The 24,198-nt window shown below is 39.7% G+C and overlaps 1 protein-coding gene across 2 annotated transcripts in view; it reads right to left on the reverse strand.

Moving 5' to 3' along the window:
• tcf20 (transcription factor 20) overlaps positions 1 to 24,198 on the reverse strand; it is a 272,899-nt gene that overhangs the window by 55,852 nt on the left and 192,849 nt on the right. For both annotated transcript variants that reach the window (XM_051934357.1, XM_028815365.2), the window contains exon 2: positions 7,859 to 14,960. In XM_051934357.1, coding sequence (XP_051790317.1) covers positions 7,859 to 14,830 — 6,972 coding nt within the window. In that variant the 5' untranslated portion in view covers positions 14,831 to 14,960. The remainder of the gene's footprint in view (positions 1 to 7,858; positions 14,961 to 24,198) is intronic.

Below are 24,198 nucleotides of genomic sequence, written 5' to 3' on the forward strand. Positions count from 1 at the left end.
GTCATCACTGTCACATATACAGAGTGCCGCTAAATTTCTTACTTGCATGTGCTAATCAAAATGCAATATTTCACCATTCTCCATCACAATGATCAGTATGTAAAACTACCTTATATCAAAACTCCTTTCCTTACCTGAAAAATCTCAGAACATACTTTGTACCCCACTGCAGACAGAATATTAAACTCTCCACAATTAACATAACATGTATGTTTTTGGGATGGTGGAGAAAACTATAATTAACAGTTAATGAGGTGTATTTTTTCTATTTTTCTGCATATAATGTTTTATTCACTTAGTTTGATCAACTCAAAATATGTATGATGAAAATATTGGATGAAGGTTTCACTGAAAAGCTATGTCAGTGTTTGTGACTTAAAATCCACATTTAAAAAGCACAGATCAAGTATCAGGATTAGTTTCAGCCAAATGACAATGACTACATCCATTTCTATAGTCCTCCATTTTTGGTTTTAGGGATGTAGTCCTAAAGGATTACTTCTTAGTTTCTAGTGCCTCCAAGTTTATCACCTCTTCTGTGCACTGTGAAGGCATCTGTCAAACACAAAAACTTTTGAAGATTTGTCTTAATGTTGGACTCTGCATTTGTAATGACCTTTCATTAGAACATAATGTTGGTCACCATATGCAATCTTTGGCTAATCTCTATGCAAGTAAGTGAAAATAGTTTTAAAATATAAAGAATTGAGCTTTTTAAAATCTAATTATAAGCAATGTCAGCATCAAATTGAGTTTACTTTGAGGGAAGTTGTACATTCATCAATGCAGTGGTATTTGATTTTTATTCATAAATCTCAAATAGCACATATCGGATTGGAGTGGACTATGTAGTGAGAAATCCACTCTGATCTTCTATACTAAACTGTTAGCAAATAAACTGAATGTACCCTCCACAAGTCACTAGAAAATAAATGCCTCATGTTAACTAAAACTAGATAAATACACATTTTTTTTTCCATGGAACAGTGCAGTTTTCAGAATTTGTTAAGATTAATTTAATCTAAAACTATTCATTTTTAATCGTATTCTAATTGATTCTTTTTTTTTTAAGAGTTTTCTGAATTGGCTAACAGTGGGGTTTTAGGAATTAATGTAATTTATTTTTTTTTAATTGTATTTTTGACTGGACGGTGTTTTATACATTGTAATGTGACTTAAGACAGGTTTAGCTCAAGCTTCTAATTATACTCATATCTTCAAAAATAAAGCATAAATCAAAAACAGGTTGCAGAAGCAATGCTAGAAGTTTTTCTGGAACACCGTACTGTCTGCATAACTCATTTGTAAATAGGGGGGTGAGAAGAAAAAAAAAAAAGTGAAGTTACTAATACCTCTGCTTGAAACAAACATAAAAGCATCACAGGTAAGGGTTCGTCCTTTCTGCTCTGCACCTAAAGCTATTCCAACACCAATGAGCGCAAGGCAAGAGTTTAATCCTGGGATGAATCCACACTTAGCTGCACAACATCTCTCACACGCAAAGGAACACTTTAGATTCAGTTTTGACAGTTAATCTAAAGGCATATATATGGACATTTATATATAAAATACTAAGTGAGAACACATGCAAATTCCGCACAAGAGGCAAGTTAAAATTGTAATCTTTTACAGGAAATTTTAGAAAGCATTTCTTTGAAATTAAACAGAAGCACAAAGAGCAAAAGCAATATCAGTTGAATTTTATAACTGTAGAATAAAATAGTTCTACACAACATTAATGCAGCAGGTTGTGCCTATTTTGCTTTACAAAGAAGGCGAGTGCATTTAATTTTATATACATACTAGCTATGTTATCTGGCGTTACCCAGGAAATTTCATAACACAAAGGACCTCAGTTATTCTGCCATCAGTTAATTGGAAATGATAGAAATACTATGTAACTAAGTATTTTTTCTGTATACAAAATTTGTAGGGTTTTACCAAAGTCTAATATTTCTGTCAGGCAGTGTGGTGTAGTGATTACGGCTTTAGACCTAGGACTTCAAAACTTGAGGTTGTGGGTTCAAATTCTTTTACTGACAATTGTACAACCATGACCAAGTCATTTCATTACCAATTATATCTCAAATTTTGCAAGTTGCCTTGGAAAAAGGCATCAGTCAAAAATTAAATAAATAAATAAATAAAGTGGCCAGTGGAGTTGCTTACTCTTGAACATGCTATATACATAATTGCACATAAATAAAACATTCCTGCTTAGAACAGTTTCTGCTTTTCCTAGTTACTTGGCCTTTGTTGGTCATTGCAAAACACAGTTTTATAGAAAGGTGTGTTCTTCAGAAAAGGTAACTAGTACGAATAACAGGAAATTTCAATATATATTCTTATCTTAATTAGATGTTTATGATTTTCATTTATTTATAGTGTTCTCACAAGTTTTTCTTAAAAAGAAGAGAAAAAGGGAGAGATACATAAAAAAGTCAGAAATTAATACAAAATAGGAAGGTTAATGAAAGTATTAATGAAAAGAAATGAAAACTGACCACAGTGGACATTATGACAGAAGAAAAAAAAAATACAATTCCCATCATTTACGCTCAACAAAAAAAAAGAAAAATGTAAGTGGAACTAGGAAACTTCCACCTTCAATGCAATACTTTTGAAAAGCTAAAATATGAATGAGCACTGATTCATGCACTTATAAAAGTATCCCTCGTTGCTGCCACCTGACACTGTGGATTTCATTGGTCTGTCATTCATTAGTCAGCTTTTCCCTTCTAGAACCGAGAGTGAATACAAAAGCCTCATCACTTGTCAATAACTTTTTCTGTGGCAAAAATTAACCATCAGTCACAGATGTTCGGTTTATCAGCAAATGGCAGGAAACTTTCACTAAACTTCAAAGAAAATATGCTTAAACTAAAAATTCCACACATTTATTTGGAAATGATGAACTTCTTTATGTGAAATGCTTCATCGATAGCAAATGGATGGACTGCAATAATCATAATAGATTTAGAATAATGCAATATTACAAATATTTCAGCAGATCTTCAGGGATCTTCGTTTGAGTGATTACTGTCCAGAGGCATGGAGGTCAAGCAAACTATTAGCCACTGAATGGTCAATGTCTGTCCAGCATATGGCTTTAAAAGTGATGATGAAATCCACTCTTATCCTATTCATTGTTCTTAGTCCTTATCATTGTGAGTAATTATAACATCAACATTTATTAATAGTATGTGTGCCAAAATTGTATTATTTGTTCAAGGCTTTCTTCCCTTTTTCCTGCTTGTTTCTTAATTTAATTTAAAACCTTGACTTTCAAATATCTATTAATGTTTGATATTAGTTTGTATCCAGTTATTAATGTCATCTTTGCTTTTATTTCTGTTGTATTCCTTTGACTATCTGTGCAGAGCTTTGAGCATTTGAAAGGGGCTAAATAAAAGAAATCATTACTATTTCATAGTGTCATTATTTCAGGTTTGACTGCTAGCCTTGTCCGAGTCTATATGGAATTTGAATGTCCTCATTATGTGTATGTGGATTGAGTGTGTGCAACTTCAGATATTGTTTAACACTAGAATTACCAGAGTCTACGAAAAAACTCGTAGATCCGGCCCACCTTAAAACCATTCGCACCTCTCCACCAGCGTCCTTTGTCCTCTAAATGTGCTGATAAAAACAATCTGCAGCAGCCGGCTATTCCATCCCCCCCACCGACTTAGAACATGCACGAGTATCTCCCAGCTCATGCCTTGATTGATTATCTGGGAGTGAAGTGGAGTTTTAGAGTGGAAATAATAGATTGTTATTTGGAACACACGCATTTCATTGTGTGTTCCGTTTCTACAGTAATCTGTGTAAACACATTGTTAAAACAGAAACTTTTTCATATTTTAGTAATAAATGTTACAAAATGTAGGCATAAACTATAGAATGTGTGAAGCAGCATGAAGTCCAAACATCAAATAAACACTTTCACAAAAGGTTCAAGAACAATACAACAGCTTCCGTGGTGTAGCGTTAAGATTTGCTGTCTCAGAGCGCAGCATGCTTGCTGTCCATCAGAGACCTGAGTTCGATTCCCCGATTAGGAGAAAGTATTCTTTCTTTTTTTTCTTTTTAACCTCAAACGGACATAAAATTTATAAATTGGTATGTACTGTCAGTTAATGAAATAGTTATTTTTCATGTGGGATGCTCCTTTTAAAATATTTTTTTAACAATTGAGACTGCAATTAACATGAACAAGTGTCCTTATAACTGTTATTTTTAAGATCCATAACACACAGACAGACAGAGCACTGAGTAATATAGAGACAGACAGGCAGAAAAGTCACTAGATATATAAATAAATAGGGAAGGCACATGTACTGAAAGAAAAAAAAAAAGATCAACTCTAAGTAACAGCGCAAGTACAGACGCAAACCAAGTGTATGTGTGTACTGTATAATATTAACAAAAAGAGCAGCTTACTACTGAAAACAGCAAATATAGGAGTGAGTGGGGATCGAACCGGGGGCTCTTGATCACACTTGGTTTGTGCCTGTACTTGCGCTGTTTCTTAGAGCCGGGTGTGGGGGGGATGTTTGAGCGTGTGAGCTTATTCAGTGCTGCAGAATCAACGCACATGTTAATCTTTTTTTTTCTTTCAGTAATAGCGCCAACATAAATCCACACCCGATCTGACGCTGTTCGTTTTCCAATAATATTACATTAGTGCGATGATGTTTTCACATATATTGTCTCTTTCTTTCAGGTGTGTAATAGGAACCACAGCATAGAGAGAAGCGTGTACATTGTAACAGGTACACACTTTGTAAATGTACGAAAGATGATCCTTGCCTGTGTGTGAAGTTAACATTTGAATCTGATGATTGCATATAGCGCTGAAGTTACTGCTCTGTACTAGTCTATCCTCTGCATGTCCTGGAGTACAAAAGAAAAAGCATACAGCAACATGTGGGGACTGGCAAGATCGGGGAAAATAAACACGCAGTCACTGATTACAAACCGCAAGATGTTATGCGAATGAATATGAATAATATGAATAATGTTGCATCCGTGCCACAAAGTTTTCCAAAATGTACTATACAGGTCATAAAACGAATAATTCCAAATATCATATATACCTACGTCTGTGTTTTTTTGACATCATACACCATAAGGTGTACACTAATTCATCATGAGCAGGTACACTCAATAAAACTGAATAAAAAAAAAAATCAAGTGACGGTGAGATACGAAGAAGGCAGATTCACCAGCGTTTGTGTGTCAGCTTTTATCCCTCCAGATGAGAGAATGTCCAGTTCCATTGTCTCAAAACACCACTCAAATCTCCAGTTATTCCGTTTCAAATGAAAAATAACAGCGTCAGATCCCAGTGGGGGCAGTAGTATGTATCGTGATCATGATTTAGACAGAATACAAGTTAAAAAAACGGTAACTTTTACAAGTCTTATAAATGCACACCATGTGTTACAGACACAAACCAAATGTATGTGTGTACTGTATAATATTAACAAAAAGAGCAGCTCACTACTGAAAACGGCAAATATAGGAATGAGTGGGGATTGAACCGGGGACTCTTGATTACAAGTCAGCAAATCTTACCGCTATGTCAATGAAGCTGTTGTCTATTCCTTGAATCTTTTGTGAAAGTATTTACTTGATCTTTGGACTTCAGGCTTCATACATTACATAGTTTATGCCTACATTTTGTCATTTACTACTAAAATATGAAAAACGTTTCCGTTTTAAAAATGTGTTTACACAGATTACTGTAGAAATGGAACACACGTGAAATGCGTGTGTTCCAAATAGCAATCTATTATTTCCACTCTAAAACTCCAGCACTTCAGTCACTCCCAGATAATCAAACAAGGCATGAGCTGGGAAAACTTAGTGAACGTTCTGCGGTGGTGGGGGATGGAATAGCCAGCTGCTTGTTGCTCGTGTTAATCAGCACATTTAGAAGACAAAAGAGAGGTGAGAACGGTTTTAAGGTGGGCCGGATCTACGAGTTTTTTCATAGACTCTGGTAATTCTAGTGTGAAAAGCTGGATATTCAACGCATGTTGTATAGTATTTGTTGTTAAAGTCCATCCACCCAGTTTAGGCTTACAGGGAGCTCCTCAGGTTTTGCATATTACTTATTAAGTATATAATCCGAGATGTTGCTATAACTGATATTTAGTATTTAATGTAAATATAGAAATGCAGGATATACATGGAAAAACGTTTGTGTAAACTTTCATTTCTACTGTTATTGCTATTAACGCAGTTCAAATAGTGACTTCATCAACATTTAAAGATATAAGCAAAGTAAGAATTCCCTGGAAAAACACCTTTCAAGTTACAGTATGATTAGATGACACAGAGTCTGCATCAAGACATATCAAAAATAAATACAGAATAACATTATGTGTGTATGATGATCTTACTGCTTGCAAAGGGAATCTCAAAAAGAAAGGGTTTTCAAAACGAAGTAACCATTTGCCTAAACATGTTGCAGATTAAGCTAACAAATGACATCACAGCATAATTGTTATTTGATTCTTGTGTTTTTCATTATACTGGAAGTCTTAGACTGTCATATTATCAGCAGGAAATGGAGTTCTGTCCCAGACAGTAAAATTGGCTAGCATTAAGTTGACAGGTACAACATGAATGATGTACAATTTGACAACTACTGTATAAAGAAAACTGTTTTTACACTTACAAAACTGGGTCCTTGTGGAAATTTATGGTAATGCAAAACTAATCAAATGTAATAAAAACTAAAAGTTAATTGCTGAAAAACAAAAATGAATTTAAATGATTAAAATTATAATAAAAACTAAAATCAGAAAATGGTAAAAAAGTAAAACTAAATAAAAACTAAAAAAAAATCTTAACACTAGAAAAACATTGGGTAAGAGACACACAAAATTATTAGCTCCATATTTTTTATGATTTCCTAAAAAAGATAAACTATATAAAGATAGCTATATTTTTCTACAAGCCAATAAAGTGCCAAAAAAGAATACAGTTTTCTGTAAACATTAACACCACTTTTAAAAATGGTATTAATGATAACAGTATATATCTTGAGGCAATGTACTTGTTCAAAATGACGTATTTAACATCATTCTGCATTCTAAAATCAGTATAATGGCAAGTAAAGCAGTGTTATCTTCTGTAAACATTACTGTTGCCTACAGAACCGCTTTCCACATTTTTTCCATGTCAACCCCCAAGGACTTTCAAAACACTGCTTGATGCTCCAAAATAACAGGTAAGGAAATTACATGAGTATATGTTTAAGAGTGTACAGAGATTCATGTTTTTTTCCTAACATTCATTTGAAGGCTGTATTTCACCTGCTTCTTTCAAGCAAAATGTTCATGAATCAAATGAATGTCATTTTTTAAAGACGTACTGTGAGAAAAAAGGTAAAAATATTTATAAGGAACATCAAAAAGTATGTATAGTAGAAACATAAATGTCACATAGAATATTTAACATACATTTAAATAATTTCATATATACTTATTGTGAGCATTTGAATTCGAATTTTTGGTTACTCTGATGGTCCTACTGCAGATCTGTTTGTTTTATACTGAAAATGGAGAACTAATTTTAAACAGCATGACAGTAAGAAGGCAGGGCTGCTGTTCTGTGGGGGGAGTGGTGTGCATGTGGGTGTATGTATGGTAGTCTAAGAGTTTGAACTCCATGTGAAATGAATGAGTAAGCAGGAAAACTATGTCAGATACGGATAAAATCGATGCAACAGAAAATTACTCAACATTTCAGAATTAATATGCATCAAAAATATATAATTTGAGAACACTAACTAGAACTTAAGTAAATGCACCATTTATTTATCAAAAATGATCAACAGACTCACTGTTTCTCTGGCGCCTTCTAATGCTTCTTGCAGACCATAAAGCTTTCCGCATACCAGGAACACCCCACTTGTCCATGCAATACAGTTCTCATGGACCCATAATTCATTACTATCGAGAGGCATCTCAGGGATTGGCAGAGGCTCTGGATCAATGGAGGAAGTTTCTGTTTGAGGCTGACTAGGTTTGCTAGCAGAAGGTTCCTCACTAGACCGGTGCCGACGCTTATATCTGGGGTGAGCTGTTAACTTCCTGAGTTCCCGACCACTGCTCATTGTTGGTGCCAAGGTGTCTTTCTCCTCTACCCCGAGTTTGTCACCCTCTGCTTCAGGCTGCTGGCTTCCTTCAATTCCACATTCTTTGTGTCTCACTTTCACCTTTCCGGGTGACAATTCACTACCCTCGACCTCCTCTGTTTGTCCTGCTGTGCCCTTTTGCAGTTGCTGCTTAACCTGTGGTGGGTTTTTTGGCAAACGAGCTGCATACTCAGGTGGGTAATATGGTCCATAAAGGTCCCCCAAGTTCTTATAGTTTGCCCACTTTCCACAGAGACAGCAAAGAAGTCGTCCAATTACAGATGATTCTGTCATCACAGGTCCCAGCACCAAATGAGAAGAAGCTGGCAGGGCCTTACTGGCCGAAATGGGTTGTGGGGATGAAGTCCTGGTGTGCCTAGATTTTTCCTTGACCTCTGAAGGCTGCTCTTTATGCTTGCCTAGGAGCTGTGTTTGTAACTCAGATGCAAGGGTGGCTACCACAACCTTCTTCTGCTCTTCATCCTCTGCATTAATAATGGTGCAGAAAGCCCCCAGCTCAACCTTTTTTTCCACATGAATATAAGGTGAGAAGATAGGTTTTTTGTGTTCTTGACGCTCTGTTTGCAAATTTTCATTAAGTTGCCCAGCTCTGTCTTGACCTAAATATGCTTTGTAATTTGGGTCCTCTATGGTTCTGTCTGTATCCATTCCTGCTTTCCCACCACGTCTCCTCCTTCGTCTCACCACCACACCTCCTGTAGTAGATATACCAACTTTTCTTTGGCGTTTCCCACATTGCTGATGAATGCCTTCCACATCATTCCCTGTGCTAAGGGGTACTGTCGTATCAGTAGAAAATTCTGCTGGTGAACTGGTGGCGGTAGTGGCAGTACTAGAGGCTGTGGGAAATGGTGATGCTGCAGCACCAGTTGATGACAGTGTATTCTGAGGTACTGAAGCAGAGGTGGACAGAGGCTGCGAGGCTATTGGTGGCTGAGAAGCTGTTGTTGTTGCTGCAGCAGCTGCTGCTGCCTGCTGCTGTGCACGTTTCTGCTTATTTACACTACCCACTGGCCTGCCCTTCTTCTTTCCTGAGGGAAAGTATCCTTTAGGAACTACTGTGGGAACACTTCCACTGCCAGCAGCTTCAGTTTTTGTTTCAGATGTGTGACTAGGATGCACTATCGGGGGTTTCATGGTCACACTGTGCAGATCATGTTGCTGCTGTTGTAAACCAAAATCTGCACGATTCTGGCTAGTGTGACTTCCAAATTTTTCCGCTTCAAGCTGGTGCCTCAGGAGTAATGCATGATCTCTATTCTCCTCCATTCGCGGGTACCCAGTAGCAAATTTCTGGATGTCTGACAAGGCTGAAGATGAAGGCATTGGTGGCAAAGGGGTGAGTAAAGTCAGGTCTGGTCGTTGGTGTTGCAGTCTCATGTCTGCTTTCCGAAGTTCCTCTAGGTCAGACCTCCCAGAAGCAGAAGGAGGAGTATTATCTTCAGAAAACTGCAACCTATTATCATTCCTTCCTCTTTCTTGATCTCTTTCTCCATCATTTTCTGTTGAATGATGGAAAGATGTACCAGGGTAAGGCACAGCTACTGGAGGTGGGGGTCCAGTTTCCTCTTCACCCCTGTAAGACATGATTTCATCTAGAGAAAGGCCATCATTATGACCTGTACTCCTGTCTGCAGATCTTGCCTCGCCAATATCCTGAAAAACTCCTCCACAGACACTGTCCCCTGAAGATGAGTGAGCAGTAACAGAGTTTGCAGAAAAGGCCTCTGCTAAATTCATCCCAGTGCCACTGTTTGCAGAAGTACCCTTCTTAACATTGGGGGAAGTAATCTTCTGTACTATAGCCTCCAGTTTCAAACCCCTTCCCTTCCTAGGTGGTAGGATTTTAGTTTTCCCTACTGGAGGTGGTGATGTTGCTGCATTTGCAGGACTTGTGCTACTGTAACCAGCAGAATTTGATATAGAATTGATTCCACATGCAACAGTAGTGCTGCCTGAAGCTGGACTGTCTCGTTTATTGGGATCAGGACTGGAGGCCTCTTTGCTTAGTTGCTCCTGAGGAGCAACTCCCGCAGTGTGTGTTGGTTGTGGATGCATGACAGGATTTCGTGGATGATCCAAGCTTTCTACAGATCTATCTGAGGGCCCCCCAACAGAATATGCTGACCTCTGGTGCAGCTGTGAAGTTCCATCTTGGTGCTGCCGTTTGGCAGGAATAGGAGAGATAAAAGAGCGCACTCGTCTTCGCATTATCAATGGATTGGGGTGTCCTCCTTCTTCATGGCCAGATACTTTAGAGTACAAGCTTCCACCAGACCCTCCTTGAGCAGCCCCAGGAACGGCAGAGGGACGAAATGACTGCACAATCTCTTCTGTAACACCTCTAGAATGGCCATCTGTACCTGTAACCTCATGTCGTTTTGGTGCAGTGGACAGCATCTGTCCACTGCTTCCTCTTCGTGATTCAAAATCCAAACTTGTATCTCTGCTATTGGGAATTGCTGAAGAGGGTGGACCTCCCCAAAGTTTGCCCTGATGTATTCCTCCCATTTCAAAATAGCTCCCTTGCTGTGGCCCCAAAAGACTTCCCCCTTGAAGTTGGACACTTGACCCAGAGGACATAACCTGTAGATCTTTATGACTACCTCCGCTTCTTCTTAAGCCAGCTCCACTTGCATTACTGTGGTGGTGGTGTTGATGGAGTTGGTTAGGGGGCCAGTCTTGCCTATCATCTGTTGAAAGCAGTCCTGGTGGGGGAGGGAGATGAAACATTTGATTTTTATGATGTTGCTGGTTTAAAGATTTATGCCCAGAGTCCCCACTCAGTCCATATCCTCTGCTACTAGAGCCGCTTGCCTCTAGAGAGTGGTAGTATCCAGGATATCGTCCAGGAGAGTGATGGTGAGGATAATTCATAGTGGTACCTGTAGTATTGTTAGTTCGGTTTCCACTAGGTGAAACAGAGTGCATAGTCTCAGCAGTATCTGCTGTGAGCTGAGAGGAGGAATGAGATGACTGCCTTGATCTCTGAAGGTGCTGTGCAGGTCTGCAGTCTTTTGCATGATAATCTACAGCTGAAACTTGTTGGTTAGGAGAACCAGAATGATGTAAATTAACAGAAGAATGGGGTCCACTCCCATGTGCTCGAGAGTCAGGTGTCAATGCCAATGAAGTAGGAGTCCCACTCTCCTTGCTTACTGTGCCCGACTCCTTTGCTTTGGTCAGATCATGCTGCACTACTTGTGGTTGTGCAGGTTGGATTACAGAAGATACAACTGGCAGAGAAGCAGCACCAGCAGACGACGCTGGTGTATTTGGCATTGAACTACTCTCACGCCGATCACGTTCTGGTGTTCTCCTTGAAGGAGACACATCACAGATTACTGATCTTCTCTCTGACATCCCAGCAGGTCCTCCTGGAATACTACTGATGCCCTCCTGCTCCTGCATTAGCAGTTGCTGTGCTGTTGAGGGCATTTCAGACAGTTTTCTTGCATGGGAAAATTCAGCTAAATTAATGTGTTTCCTTGCTGCAGGTGGTGTCAAATCACTGGTTGCCCCTTTCTTATCACCCCAGACCCATGAGTCCAAGCTGCCTTGAGATCTACTTCCTCCTGCAGGAGGGTAGTGATGCTTAGATGGAACATTTTCAGCTGTTGCACCAGGCTGGTTAACCAGCACATGTGGCCTCATGGTTTCTGTGTGTCCCAAAGCCATGTGAGGCACTGATGCAGAGTGAAGGTGTGTGGCTGAAGGCTCAGGCAGTTGTCTGCCATATCTTCGTTCCAGATGATAACCTTGCAAGACTTCCTGAAGCAAACTTGGGTACTGTGTCTGCTGCATTTTATCCCCCCGTCCACTAGATCTTCTTTCCTGTTCAACTGAACTTTTTCTGGTCCCACTATGACCATAAACATGGTAAAGACCTGAAAGGCTATTTCTTGGTGCTGCACCAGTGCCAATTGCTTCATTAAAACCATAAGGACTTATCATTGGGTTGCTAGCACTGCTATCCACTTTTCCTGCATAGGATGTTGTTGGTGTATGTCCAGAGCCAGTAGATAAATGTACATGGTCAGAAGATCCCTCACCATTGTGGCTAGCAGTATCTCCGGTCCCTGCAACACTATGGCTCACTCCTGCACTCTCCTCCTGCTGTTCCTGGGATGTAGGGCAATCTTTAATCTCAGATGACTGTTTGCTATGCTGTGAGGGTGGCCGATGAGGCTGAGTGTCTTGCACAGGTGGCTGAAGGGCATGTCTATTTTCTATCTGTTCAGAACGTGCAGATACTATAACCCCTACAGAGCCCTTTTCAGCACTTGCAGTTGCTTGTGGCTGCATGTTGTTAATTGGACCACCTCTGCTTTCACTTTCTGCAGAAACACTGCGTATAGAAGGCTCTTCTGCATGCTCTTGTCTGTTTTTTTCCTCTGATAGAGTTTTTCTCTCCAATTGCAAGTCTTTGGAAATGTTTACATTCTCTTTCTCCTCATCTTCATCCTCATCATCAGCATGATCACTATCCTTTACTGATGGAAGCTGTGGAAAATGACTGGACCCAGTAGAAGGAGGCAACAGAGCTTCTGACATGCTGATACTTGTCAAAGAGGCAGATGACATCACAGATGAAGCAGCAGAAACAGCAGTACATGCCGAAGCAGTGGATGCTGGAGAAGAAGGGAGTGGGGGAGGGGGAGGAGGGAAGTTTGTAGTTTCTCCAGTGGGAGTCACTGGTGCAGTGCTTCCCATAGGTATGCTAGGAAGATGAGGTGATGTTGGTCCTGCTGGTGGAATGCAAGATGGTGGCTGTGAAAGAGGCTCAGTTTTGTGTTGTTGTGTGGCTTTGCCAGCATCATTACTGGAATCTAAAGTTGACAGCACTACTCCCATTGCTCCTCTGGTATCATTAACAGGTGGTGGTTTGGGTGTTCGTGAATAGTTTGCCGATTCAGAGCCTGTGCTCTGACCACTCAATTGCCTCATTCGCTCCACTGAGGCCTGCTCCTCTCCAGAGCTTTCTAAAGACTGAGGAGACTTGAGCTGATCATCTGGCTGAGATCCTCCTTCAGAATTAGTAGAAGAACCAGCACCCCCACCCATCACTCCACTTCCATCTACATTTCCGGTTGGTTTCCTGGATGCTTTCCTAGGAAGGTGGTGTTGGCTGCTATGGTTGCTGCTGGTGCTGGAAGGGCTGCTGCCATAATGTTGCTCTTTCTTCTTGTTAGACAGAAGGGTGTCCGTGAGAAGCATATGCTGCACGGTGTTGGGGATATTGGCAACCTGTGAACTGAGAGCACTCAAACTTTTTAGGCCAGGGTCCATTAGCCGCTTCTCTTGCAACCCATCCAGGGCTGATGCCTTGTAGAGTGAGTGACTTGGACTTGTTGCTAGAAGATTAGTTGATGGCGTTGGGCTGAGCTGTGGCACTGATTGCATGAGCCTGCTATTACGAGTTGTGTTCCCCAGCTCTCCGGTAGCACTTCCAGTTCCCATCAGTGGTGATGGTGAGGAACTGCAGCTGGGTGACTGGACGACAGAAGCAGCTGGGGAGGGATTTGAAATAGGACTGAAGTTCTGATGGAACTGCTGCATAGGTGATTTGGATGCCACCTCTTGGCTCCCAAAGCCTGATCCTACAGTGCTGCTGCCACTTCCACCAGCAGGTGCATTTACCACCTTGCCTGCTGCATTACGATATTGAATGGGTGGCTGATGGAGCTGAATTTGTCCAGGAGTATGCTGTACATGCTTGTCTCTCTCATACACCTTACTTAAATGTTGTTGCTGTGTCAGATAACCATAACCACTTGAATAGCATTGTTGCTGGCTACCAGCTTCAAACTGAGAAACAGAAGAGTTAATTTTGCTGTATGCATTGTCATATCCAGACTGAGCATATCGCTGAGGGGGAGAACTGTAAGAACTACTAACAGAAGGAGCAGAGGCTGTGTAATGGCCATATTGTCCAACACGATGCTGGTAGCCCCTTTGGTGGGTTTGTATATGAGGTACAGCACTAATAGCTCCTGCTGAGGTGTGAGGGACAGTCTGCTGTGGCTGCAAAGGCGGATGGGAAGCATAGGCAGCGGCTTGCTGTCGCAATGACTGCTGAAGTTGAGAAGAGGCAGTGACTACTTGCTGAGGAGGCTGTGGCTGTTGCGTGGATTGGGTTTGGCCCGTGCTATACTGGGAAGGAGAGAAAGGGCCAGTGTTGTAAGACTCAGGAGAAAAGTGAGCCATGCTTGCGGAATGCCGGTACTGTCCCATTTGTCCTTCTAATGAACTGGCTGGATATCCAAAAGCTGCATAGCTCTGTGGTGTTGCAGTATGTCCCCTTCGTTGTGCCTCCTTTCCAGCAAGGTAATAGTATTCTGCCATTTCCTTTCTATACAAGCTTCCACTGCTTCCACTAGGCTGGTAACCAGTGACTCCTTGTGGAACACAACCACCAGCATCAATGCTAAGACCTGACCTTCGAGCTCCATAACCCTGGAGAAGGGCAGCCTGGCTCACATGATGCCCATGTTGCAGCTGTTGAGGCCCCTGCTGCCCAGCATCAACAAGTCTGGGAGAATTGAGGGAATCATGAGAGAACCTTGAGCCCCCACCTCCCCCTGCAGCACCAGGCTGATTGGGAGGAAAAGAGGATGAAGTGGAAGAAGTGCTGCCTTGTTCCCGGAAAGTTTGCATGGCAATAAAGCCCCTTCCCAGAATGCTGCTTAAATTCTCTTTGTTATTCCTTTCTGCTGCAAAATACAGCAATTAAGTCCGTTTCTGGGGCCTGAAGATAACGGCAACAACTTCTGCCTTATCATTTGACCTGAAGAAAAAAAAAAAAAATATTAGAATTTTTTATAAAACATGAAGTGACTGCAAGTAAATCTCTAAAAACAGCAGTTTGTGGAGATGTATTAAATATTTAGATAAAACATTAAAAACATTTAGTTCAACAAAGTGAACTGAAGGAAAACAGGAAACTTGAGTGACCAAACACAGCCATTGGAAGCTACAAATAACAATGTCAAGGAAACATTTTCGGAACTGCATCCTTTTAATTAAAGCTGATGACAAGACACTAATACCAGAATCTTGGTAGATTGGATGACTCTTGACTGCAAAATACAGAGTAGAGAGGTACCTTAGGGGGACCAAATTTTACCTCATTATGTAATTAAGTGACATTTATTCCAGGTATCTTGCCCAAATTCACAGGTTTAAAGTAGAGTGTAAAAAGAAAAATGTGCTTTGGGATAGTACAATATATTAATTTTAAATAGTAACTGGTGTAAATGTCCAATTCATGCATGAGAAACAAATACAGCTTTATAGCATGAGGAAAACACTGTTTTAAAGGCTTAACAGACCACTTGCATGAAAGAGAGACTGAACAATAAAGCCACATGTAGTAAAAAAATAATTGTTTATTTTGTTGTTACTTCAGAAAAGGACATGCAACCTGGACAATTACAACACATTAAAGAACTTTCTTAAAACACAAAATACAAGTATTTAATTTAACAATAGAATTAGCGAAGCCTACGAAAAAAAACTCGTAATCCCGGCCCACCTTAAATCCCTTCGCACCTCTCCATCAGCGTTTTTGTTTTGTAAATGTGTCAATCAGCACAAGCAGCAAGCAGCCTGCTATCCCCATCCCCACCTTTATGGAGCTCAGCTCGGCCAAAAAGTTCTCTCAGCTCAAGCCAAGGCTCCTTATCTGCATGTGAGGTGCCTGGGATTGTATATGGTAAATAATACAGTATATTGTTATTTGGAATACATGCATTTCATGCGTGTTCAGTGTCTACAAAGATCTGGGTAAGCGTAGGACGAAAGGAAATGTGAGGCAAGAAATGCTGAATACATATCTAAAGCAGAAACTTTTTCCAGGTTATACTAATAATAACATGAAGTGTATAATGCGTGAAGACTTTAGTCCAAATATCAAATAAACACGTGCGCTTTTATTCAAGAATATAACCAAAGGAAAAAAAATACAATCATTCGATTTACATGTTTTGGTCAATGAGTTAAAAACCCAAGTTCAAATGTTAATTGACACGAAGTTGCTACATGTTCTTGAATGGGGCAGAGGTAAGAACTGCTGCCTTATAACTCAAAGGTACTGGGTTCAAGTCTCGACGCTCCGAGTATTGAGCTGCTGCTATTATTATTACTATAATATAATAAAATCATACATTTGATTTGAGTCTGTAACACCCGGTGTAAATTTTGGCTACTTGTAAAGGTTAGTGCTTGTTTTTTTTTTTTTATTATTCAGTTTTATTCTCTCAGTAACATTCACATGGTACAATGAACTTGTCTCTCCCTCTCTGAGTTGATGCCGTTTATCTCCATTCATTTCACAAGAGCAGCAATGAGCACAGTTGGTGCTGTGGCTGACGCCTGCTCAGAAATATTTGTTGTATCAGCAATCAAAAATACAATGTCCTGTGACCATTATCAAACTGCTATATGGCATTTGCGCTTTGACAACAAAGACAACCCGTGCAGAACATGTGAAAAACGACAGACTTGCTGCATTTTCGGGTATATCTGGCAACATTTTGTTGAGAACTGTGTTTTGAGTTACAACCCAAGGCAAAGACTTTCCAAGCCTGTGGTCATAAAGCTTATGGAGCAGTTTCTGGACAAAGGCAGAACCGTAACAGACAGCTTCTTCACAGCGCTTTCCCAGGCTAATAGACTGCTGCACTGTGAAACAACTCTACTTGGCACCAGAAATAAAAATGGGACTTCCACCTGCAGCTAAAGTCACTTTAGTATGCAAGCAATTTGCCACACCAGTGTTTAGACCTGGGAGTGTCATGCTGACGGTGTATATGGCCAAAAAGGAGAAGCCTTTGATTTCAGTCTGTAACAGCCGGTGTAAAGTTTTGAGACTTGTAAAAGATATCGCTGAAGGGGTATAACCAGACACACAAACGCTGGTGAATCATGTCTTCTTTACTATCTTGTTGTCACTTTAATTTTTTGTTATTCAGTTTTTTTCTTGAATAAATGCACACTTGTTTCATTATACCTTTGCAAAAGTGTTTACTTTATATTCCAGTAACTACTTGAATGAGATCGAAGCCATCTGTGCCTCTCTTGCACACGCACTTCATTATTTGAAAACACTATGCCATTTGAACATTTTATTTAACCCAATCTTGCCTGTACTCCGCTCTGAATGCATTTTCAGTATCATGCACCATAATGCAGAGTACAGGCAAGATTGGAGAAGAGAGAAAAAAAAAGGGAAGCGTGGAGGTATTCAGGTGAGGCTTCAGGAAACCCCCAACCATCTACCGAGCATTTTTTTCACCAATGTTCGGTCTCTGGCGAACAAGCAAGACAAACTCCAGATCACCTCACACTCGCATATTACAGACTGCAAGATCATGATTTTCGTACAAACATGGTTAAATGACTGCATCCTAGACATCATCATTGAGCTGGAGAGAGCACACCGTCTTCAGAGCCAACAGAACATTAGAAAATACCGGTAAGGTCAGATGAGGAGGTCTGTGCATTTATTTGAATGATGCTTGGTGTGTGGACACTGTTGTAAAGGAAAGTCATTACTCTGCTGATTTGGAATATCTGATGATTAAATGTAGACCTTTTTACCTACCCTGGGAATTCACAACTATTATTATCACTGCCATGAATGTACCACTGGATGCCAATGCTAAGCTTGCAATGAAAGAACTGCATGCTACTGTAAGCAGAAAACAAACAGCACATCCAGATGGGGCTTTCAATCAATGCAACTTTAGAACTATATTCCCCAATTTTCGTGAAAATGCCTCTTGCTCCACTCGAGGAATTAGAATCTTAGACCAGGCATATATAAACACTGCTGAAGTCTACAAAGCTTTTCTGCTCCCCCAGATTGGGCAATCTAAATCAATTCTCCCTGCTCCTCCTCCCTAAATTCAAACCACTTATCAGACGCGCGAGACCTTCAATGAGGACTGTGAAAGTCTGGCTTGAAGAGGTAGACTCTGCTTTACTGCAGAATTTTCAGTACACAGACTGGAGCTTGTTAGCCACTAATGCCACTCGGGAACTCTGAAGTGGACATTGAAAGGTACACCTCCTCTTCTGTCTTAAGTATTAATGAAATCACAGCAAACAAACAAATTAAGACGCTTCCTAACCAGAAGCCCTGGATGAATACAGAGGTTAGGCTCCTGCTGAAAGTTCATGATGTCGCTTTCAGATCTGGTGATTATGAGAGCTACAGCACATCCAGGGCCAACCTGAAAAAGGGCATCAGTAGAGCCATACAGAAATACAAGAAACAAATTGAGGATCATTTCAAAAACTCTGACCCCAGATGTATGTGGCAAGGCATCCAGATCATCACAGAATACAAGAAGGTATATACAACTTCAACATCAAGTAATGTCTCCCTTTCTGACAAGCTAAACAACTTTTACGCTCGTTTTGATCATTAAGGCCTGCACTGGGCAACTGTCTGAGGTCTTCAGTAACATCTTCAATCTATCTTTGACCCAGGCTGTTGTCCTTGCATGTCTTAAGTCCACAACGATTGTTCCATTGCCTAAGCTATTCTCTCCAGGGACACTCACCCCCATCATCACCAAGTATTTTGAAAGACTGGTTCTGGCCCACCTTAAATGTGGCCTCTCCCCCACACTAGCTCCCTACCAATTTGTCTAGCGTCACAATAGATCAATAGAAAATGTCACATCCTCGGCTCTTCACTCTACTCTGATGAGGCTACATAAAGCCTGTCTATCTCCTCAGATTCTGTTGAACTTTTACCACTGCACTGTTAATAGCATATTGACTGCCGACCTGCAGCATACATGGTGTCTTGAGACATGCTTGCAGTATCATTAAGGATGCTTCGCAACCCAACAATGGACTGTTTACTTCCATTACGGAGGCGCTACAGGAGCCTTCGGTCCCACACCAATAGGCTCAGGAACAGTTTCTTTCATATCACCATCACGATTCTGATTTCTTAACCCTTACCATTCAATTGCTGACCTTTGTAAATGTCAATAACTTTTGATTGTAATCGGTATAGATTTTCAAGTGTTTACATATATCTATTCTGTATATTAAAATATTTCATAATCTATATTTATTAATACCATGTATCTGTACTACTGATCAGTATTCATATCTATATACTGTTCTTTTATATACTACTAACTGTAAATTCAAATATCATAGATACTGTACATATTCACATTTGTATGCAGCCTTATTCCACCTGTTGATTGCACTTTAATGTATTATTTGTACCCACTGTCTATTACACCTTAGTCTACTATTTGCCCTTTCTGGTTAGATGCTAAACTGCATTTCGCTGTACCTACACAATGACAATACAGTTTAATTGAATCTAATCTAACATTTCAGCAGTATTTCCTATTAGATAAGTAGAAACTTTCTCAAACTAAAAAAGGAAAAAACAAACCTTAGTGACAGGCAGATATTGAAATAGCAAGGGTATTAGAAATAAACTTGATCCCTTAGGTTTAAAGGTCAAGGTGGGGGTAAAGAAGTTAGGGGTAATTGTTGACTCTGACCAAAACTTTAACTCACATATTTAACAGATTACTAGGACTGCATTTTTCACTTGTGGAATACAGAAAAAGTTAGACCTCTTATAACATTACAAAATGCTGAAAAACTGGTTCAACGCTTTTGTTTTTAGTTGACTAGATTACTGTAATGCACTCCTAACAGGACTATGCAAGAAAGACATCAATCAGTTACAGTCAGTGCAGAATGCAGCAGCCAGAATCTTAACTAGAAAAGGAAAATCTGAGCTCATCTCAGCAGTTTTAGCATGGTTATATTGTTTATCCGTGTCAACTTTAAAATACTACTATTGGTTTATAAAGTCTTAAATAATCTTGCCCCTTCCTATATTATGGAATGCTTGTTCAATAACATTCCTAATTTTTTTATTTTGAGTTTGCAGCTGTAAGCTTGCTTGCTTTTTTCTTGCTGTCAATATTTTCTTAACATTAATATTGTGTTGTCTAATAAAGTAGGCTATATGAGCTGGATGATTGTGTATGCATAACCAGCATCACCCTCAATAAAAGATATGAAGGTATGTTTTAGCACTGATGTTAAAATGCAGCAGGGGTTATAAAAATATTGGAAAAATTAACAATTGTCTCTTCCACCGATTAAGTAATAACACAACACAATTTTAAGCTTACTTCCGTACACATCGATAAAATTTTAATACTTTGTTTTGGCAGGATCCTCAAAGGATTACCTATAATACATCAACAAGTATAAACATCACTACAGACAACACCCCATTTTTGTCCCACTACTCACCTTGTTAGAGGCATTTCAGCCAATTAAGCTAGAAGCTTTGACTATCCATGCTTTAAAAGGCTGTGTTGTCAGAAAAGAAATATTCTTGGATCTTGTAACGCTTAAAGCAAAAGCTACAAAATGACACCTAATCTGTAACACTTAATTTATTTTGATGCACTTGAACTGTAAAAATATAATTGCAGATGTGCTCCCTAATATATATGTAGGTCAGATCAGCAGATGCTCGATAACTGCACTGGAAACATACAAGCCATCAAAATATTGTAAGGATGGTTTTGTACTAAACACATGTTCCCGTGCTAGAATAGTTCTGTAGTTTCACAGAAGCAATCTACACCAGATCTTATAAAAAAACTCTTGTACCCCTCTCAAGGGCAGCATATTGGGTGAGTAGGTTTACATATTTATGGAAGATAAAACATACGTTTTATACTGTGCACTGACAAACTTCTTAAGAGCCTAAAAAGGGCCAATGTTAAAAACCTAAAATTTGGCTTAAACAACTGACATTTTGGTAGGGGGAAAAAAAAAAAACTAGAATCCCTGAAGCCTATGAAAAAGCTCGTAATCACTGCCCACCTTAAATTCTTTTGAACCTCTTCATCATCATCTTTTGTTTTGTATTTAATATTTGCAATACTGCTTGGCAAAGTTGAGTCACTGTGATTTGTGTCTTGGACTCAGGAAGGGCTTCTTTCATGTTACTTGTCCATAAAGCTTCTGGTCATGGAGGTGTCATCTCATAGTTGACTTTGAAACAGTGAATCCACAAGATTCAACTAAACTTTGCAGTTGTGAAACTGATTTGTGGGCTGCACTTTGCCTCTCTTAGCATCCTCCTCACTGAGTGTGGGGGTAGTATACAGATGCATCCTCTTCCTGGCAAATTTTCAAACTGTCCATGCTTTTCAAACTTCTTTATTATCACCCTGATTGTGCTTACTGATAATTTAAATTGATTACAATACTTTTTTGTAGCCATTCCCCAATCTATACAGCTCAGCGACTTTTTTCCCTCATTTGAGTTAACAGCTTTTTGGTTTTACCCATGTTGATGGATGATGGTTTTTATCTGTGTGTTACCTCATATTTATAACCCAGTGAAACATCAAAAGGCCACCGACAACAGTTCCTAGACACTAAAACCAATATCAAGAAACATTTTTCCCCAAAAACATGCACATTTACTTGGTCTTACTTATATTATTCTTTAAGGGCACCAATAATTTTACACATATGTTTTTGACTAAATAAATTATTCTGAAGATATAACAATACTTTTGCCCCACCTAAATATAACCACTTTTTATTGCACTAAATTGCAAGCAAGTGACTTATGCGCAAAAAAACTTTGAATGCAGCCAATGCAAATGCAAATACCTCTGGGATGCTCAGGGCCTTAGTCGACTGCCTGGGTTGCCTAAGCCACTTGCCAGCTAGCACAGTGTCTCTCCAAATTGACCTGCCTATAGAAGATTCACTTCATCCAAGTGCACTCTCAAATCCCTCTGACAACCTGTTTCAGGCAGCCTTTTCATTATCCAAACTACACATGCCATCCCACCTCCTATCCCCAATAGCATGGGCATTATTGCAAGGTAAGAAGGTGTATCCTTAGCCTGACCCTAAACAAGGCAAGCTAAGCTCACAATGTAATCACACTGTCTAAAAGTATATATAATAAGGACTGTGCCTTGTACAGTACATGATGAAGCAGAGCAAAAAAAATATGCTGAAGCTGTCAGCTGGGGACAGCCTTTATTTTCATCCTGTTCTTTATTATACTCTTTCAATTCCGCGGTTTCTGTTTTAAATACTGAAATAAAATGGATATGCCAACAATTTTAATTGCTATCGTCTTTTTCGAGTTTTACATTAGTTTGCTTATCTGATCTTTCATATCCAAACTAGTTCCAGACAACCGACTATGGAAATACCTCATTCATAAAAGTGTTGCTTGTCATATTCTTTGCATTAATGTCTTGACTGCATATACAAGAACCAACTGATGAAATTAAAGAGCTTACTCGACTGTTTAACTATCTATATATATAATTCACTAAGTCCATGGCAAGCAAGACGCACGCAAGACCGAGCCCCACCCACCAACAATTCACTAAGCAGCCGACCATGGCACATGCACTACATAGCCAACAATTCGCGCGAAAGCATTTGCCAAGAATGTTTTCATTAATCAAGAACAAAAGTCGGAGGTTCAAAGAAGATCACATACCGTCGTAATTCCGACCATAAACGATGCCGACTGGCGATCCGGCGGCGTTATTCCCATGACCCGCCAGACAGCCATTACTCCCACTAGCATGCCTCCGCATAAAGTCAAACTTAAAATTGGTTCAGTCGTCATGCTTCTCAGAAACCTCATGCCAGCAAGAAGTCTCTGTAAAGGCACTAGACTGACAGTTCTCAGCATTCAGGCAATGTACTGGAGTGTAAAACAATCACAGCTCCTACCTCACAAACTGTCCATATTCCCCGGATTTCCCTGACCCCATCAGATTCAAATTTACCTTTTACTTTTACACGCAGACAATTTCCTGTTAGATTGGCCTTTGCAATGACAATTAATAAGGCGCAGGGACAAATTTTCAAAAAGATATGCCTGTATCTGCCAAAACCAGTTTTCAGTCACAGACAATGTTGCTCTCACTGACTGCATATACAAGAATCAACTGATGAAATTAAAGAGCTTACTCAACTGTTTAACTATACCATTTAAAAAGGAAAAAACAACTAATTTTCATGTTTGAACACTGCAATAAAACATAACTTCAAATGTTTTAATTGTGGGGGGGGGTGATTTTGGAACCAAAAAAAAAAAAAATCTCCCATCCCTACCTATCAGGCAGACATAATTTAGCAATGAAACATAATACCAGCAAAACCAATTTTACTTGAACCAGATATTCCCTCTGCCCATTTCAGAAAGTGATTCAATAAAACTTCTTAAAATTATATTAATAATTGCTCAAATACTGTAAAAATAAATTCACAATATGATACCAAATATATCTTCTTTGGTTGGAATTTGAAGTGATCATTATACAATGGAATTAAAAAGCAGGAGTAATATTCAATTTAAAAACTTCATTTCATGGTGTTAAAAAAAAAAAAAAATCTGCTCATTCGTTCATCCATGAATAGAAAAAGTACCAAACTACTAAATTTGTGAAACACTACTATGCTATGGAATTCGATTTGTGCCTAAATTAAATAAGCAAAATGATAATTATGAAAAAATTGCATGCAAAAGTTCAGCTCTCTCTCTCTATTATATATATCTTATATATAATTTGCCAGTCTCCTCACTCACGTCCTTCTGAAGCCGAATGCACAGTCGCCTTCTGAGCATGTCCGAAGCCGAATGCGCAATCGCCTTCTGTGCAGCTGCCCGAAAAACCTTAAGAGACCGACATCGCGGCAGGCGGCAGATTTACGGCCGCGAAAATGCAAAGAGAAAGGCGACTTCGACCAACATCGCGGCAGGGTCCGTCCGAAGCCGAATGCGCAGTCGCCTTCGGCGCAGCTGCCCGAAAAACCTTACAAGACCGACACTGCGGAAGGCGGCGGATTTACGGCCGCGAAAATTCAAAAAGAAAGGCGACTTCAACCAACATTGCGGCAGGCGGCGGATTTACGGCCTCAAAAATTCAAAGAGAAAGGCGACTTCGACCATCATCACGGCAGGCGGCGGA

Source organism: Erpetoichthys calabaricus, chromosome 12, assembly GCF_900747795.2.
Source record: "Erpetoichthys calabaricus chromosome 12, fErpCal1.3, whole genome shotgun sequence".
Taxonomy (NCBI): domain Eukaryota; kingdom Metazoa; phylum Chordata; class Cladistia; order Polypteriformes; family Polypteridae; genus Erpetoichthys; species Erpetoichthys calabaricus.